Source organism: Grampus griseus, assembly GCF_964374135.1.
Source record: "Grampus griseus genome assembly, chromosome: 1".
In the NCBI taxonomy this organism is placed as follows: domain Eukaryota; kingdom Metazoa; phylum Chordata; class Mammalia; order Artiodactyla; family Delphinidae; genus Grampus; species Grampus griseus.
The window spans coordinates 73,867,363-73,871,272 of NC_139017.1; the positions used below are offsets into that span (position 1 = coordinate 73,867,363).

Consider the following 3,910-nt stretch of genomic DNA (forward strand, 5'->3'; position numbering starts at 1 on the left):
CTTTATCTATGCCTCTGTTGGTGGACATTTAGGTTGCTTCCATGTCCTGGCTACTGTAAACAGTTCTGCAATGAAAATATTTCTTATAATATTGAAAATTTATTAAAGCCATTTGATCCAATCAAACCTTTTTTATAATATTGAAAAGGTATTAAGCCATTCTATCCAATCAAAACCAAAAAAAAAAAAAAAGTAAACTGAAAGGATGTTTGTTCATTGACTGTCTCAGCCATTTGACAAACTGGCTTGCAGAAAATAGTCTCTCAACATACATTTAGCAAATTAGCTTTTGGAGAACGGATTTTTAGCAAATTGGTATGAGTAAATTTTCCTGCTTCTGACGAGTAGCCTTTCTAAAATCCTGTTATGGACAATGGCCAGATCAGAAAAGGGTGTCTTATGTACAGCACACTAAGGTCTGTGACAGTGTCTAAATCCTGCTGTGAATGAGTTCAAGGCCAAAACGTTGGCATTTTTTAGTAAGTAGTTCAGTCAAACTCTGTGTTAATATTCACCATGTAGATAATAGATAGAAGTTTTTCGTGGCCATCTTCCATTTTTAAAGCTGGACTACATAGGGAAAGATGTAGGTTTATAAATGTGGAAATTCATCACAATAACTGATATGACCTACAAAATAAAATAAATATAAGAAAAGTACATTTTAATTTTTTTCTAGGTTCACCTATACTTCCAAAAGATGTCTACTCTCCTGGAAAACATCACTGCCATCATCAAACTATTTCACGAATATTCAAAAACAGATAAGGAGACTGACACATTGAGTGCAAAAGAGCTGAAGGAACTTCTGGAAGCAGAGTTTCAGCCAATCCTGAAGGTAAAAGATATTTGCCAGCATTAAAGGGTGTATCATTTTTGTTCTGCATCAAACAATCTGTCAAAATATTACTGTGAAATCTTTATGAGTTGTTTCTTTTGGAAGAGGAACAAATGTAATCTTATTTCAAAACAGATATAATTTGTTCAAATTCTTTATATCTCTATATATACTACACACACACACTGTAAAAAAATATATATAAATATTTAGTGACAAATAAGTGAAAAACAGTTAGTTAATTCATTGTAATATTCCCCCTAATTTCAAGAATGTAAAGAGGGTACAACTAAAAGACAATTCAGTTAAGGAATTTATAAAATACTGACATTTGAAGAAGTAAAAAGAACTTGCCCCATCAAATTTTTTGTGTCACCATACTAGTGTTTAAGATTTATTTTTCATTTTTTATTTATTTATTTTTTTTGCGGTACGCAGTCCTCTCACTGTTGTGGCCTCTCCCATTGAGGAGCACAGGCTCCAGACACGCAGGCTCAGCGGCCATGGCTCACGGGCCGAGCCGCTCCGCGGCATGTGGGATCTTCCCGGACCGGGACACAAACCCGCGTCCCCTGCATCGGCAGGTAGACTCTCAACCACTGCGCCACCAGGGAAGCCCAAGATTTATTTTTTTTTAGGACAGTACCAACAGCTCCCTGCTGAGTCAGGATAAGATAAATATTATTAAAGAAAAAATTAAGTTCTACTTTCCTGTACCAAGAATTCACATTCCCTAAGTTAACTTTAATTATTTAATTACCCATTTGAGTCAGTCTCATGGATTTTCCCTCTCTGTCTTCCTTGTATACAGAATCCAGATGACCCAGATACTGCTGATGTTTTCATGCATATCCTCGATGTAGATCACAACCATAAAATAGACTTTACAGAGTTTTTCCTGATGGTATTCAAGTTGGCTCAAGCATATTATTATACCCAGAGACCGAATTTCAAGACATTAGGGAAAAAGCAGAAAAAGAATAGATACCATTATGAAGATGATACAGAAGAAGAGGGTAAAGAAGAAAGAGAAAGAAAGTCCAGTCATTCAAGAAGTGATGGAAAGAAAGAAGATAGAACAGAGGAAGAGGAAGAAGGAAGAAGCAGACATGGGTCTAGTTCTGGAAGGGAAGGAAGACACAGAAATAGATCTGGGAAGAAACGTCATGAATCAAGTAGGGAAAAGAAAAGGAGAGCGAGTTCTACTGAACTAAAAGAAAGAAGTCACATGTCAAGTGTTAGCCCCATCAGGGAATATGAAGGAAAAGAAGAAGAACGTGGTTACGAAAATAAAGATAGAGGATGTGAAAAATGGATAGGATCAGAGCCTAAGGGCTCATATCAAGTTTGTGAAGAAACTGTGACTATGGATTTTCAGTCCGGTTGTAGTACACAGCAGGTTTCCAGTATCAGTAAGGGCAGCGACAGCAAAGAACATTCACAAGATTCAGGTAGACAACCAGTGATCACTCATGGAAGGTCGCCATCCAGCTCAAGGAACCAACATGGGTCTTCCCACGACCAGTCAGGAGACAGCCCTAAGCACTCAGAGTCGTATCAAGGGAGGACAGACACACACAGGAAGAGTGAATCTGTCCATGGAAAGTCAGGATCCAGCACTACGCAAAGACAGGGGCGCCACCATGAGCAGGAAAAAGACAGCTCCAGACCCTCTGGAACTGGACATGGACACGCCTCAACTGGATCCGGAAGCAGTAGGCACAGGGAATCCAGTGTTAGTCAGTCCAGTGACAGCGAAATACAGTCAGGAAATTCAGGTAGATATTCTGTGACCACTCATGGAAGGTCTGGGTCCAGCTCAAGAAACCAACATGGATCTTCCCAAGGCCAGTCAAGAGACAGCTCTAGGCACTCAGAGTCACATCAAGGTAGGACAGACACACACAAGAAGAGTGAATCTGGCCACAGCAAGTCAGGGTCCAGCACTACTCAGAGACAGGGGCACCACCACGAGCAGGAAAGAGACAGCTCCAGACACTCTGGAACTGGACATGGACACACCTCAGATGGATCCAGAAGTGGGAAAGACAGGGAATCCAGTGTTGGTCAGTCCAGTGACAGTGAAGGACAGTCAGAAGATTCACATAGACATTCTGTGACCACTCATGGAAGGTCTGGGTCAAGCTCAAGAAACCAACATGGGTCTTCCCATGGCCGGTCAGGAGACAGCTCTAGGCACTCAGAGTCGCATCAAGGGAGGACAGACACACACAGGAAGAGTGAATCTGTCCATGGAGAGTCAGGATCTAGCACTAAGCAAAGACAGGGGCACCACCATGAGCAGGAAAAAGACAACTCAAGACACTCTGGAATTGGACACGGACACGCCTCAACTGGATCCAGAAAAAGTAAGCAGAGGGAATCCAGTGTTGGTCAGTCCAGTGACAGTGAAGGACAGTCAGAAGATTCAGGTAGACATTCTGTGACCACTCATGGAAGGTCTGGGTCCAGGTCAAGAAACCAACATGGGTCTTCCCATGGCTGGTCAGGAGACAGCTCTAGGCACTCAGAGTCACATCAAGGGAGATCAGCATACAGGAAGAGTGAATCTGGCCACAGCAAGTCAGGGTCCAGCACTACTCAAAGACAGGGGCACCACCATGAGCAGAAAAGAGACAGATCCAGATACTCTGGAACTGGACATGGACACACCTCAACTGGATCTGGAAGCAACAGACACAGGGAATCCAGTGTTGGTTGGTCCAGCGACAGTGAAGGGCAGTCAGGTGATTCAGGTAGACATTCTGTGACCACTCATGGAGGGTCTGGGTCCAGCTCAAGAAACCAACATGGTTCTTCCCATGGCCGGTCAGGAGACAGCTCTAGGCACTCAGAGTCACATCAAGGGAGATCAGCATACAGGAAGAGTGAATCTGGCCACAGCAAGTCAGGGTCCAGCACTACTCAAAGACAGGGGCACCACCATGAGCAGGAAAGAGACAGCTCCAGATGCTCTGGAACTGGACATGGACACACCTCAACTGGATCTGGAAGCAATAGACACAGGGAATCCAGTGTTGGTTGGTCCAGCGACGGTGAAGGGCAGTCAGG

The 3,910-nt window shown here is 43.0% G+C and overlaps 1 protein-coding gene across 1 annotated transcript; it reads left to right on the top strand.

Moving 5' to 3' along the window:
* Window positions 1-700: 700 nt before the first annotated feature.
* Window positions 701-3,285, top strand: LOC309826225 (uncharacterized protein; the record flags this gene model as incomplete). Its single annotated transcript, XM_082660218.1, has 4 exons — window positions 701-838; window positions 1,650-1,854; window positions 2,866-3,016; window positions 3,144-3,285. The coding sequence occupies 4 exons, from the start codon at window positions 701-703 to the stop codon at window positions 3,283-3,285; spliced, it is 636 nt and encodes a 211-aa protein (XP_082516344.1).
* Window positions 3,286-3,910: the final 625 nt, after the last annotated feature.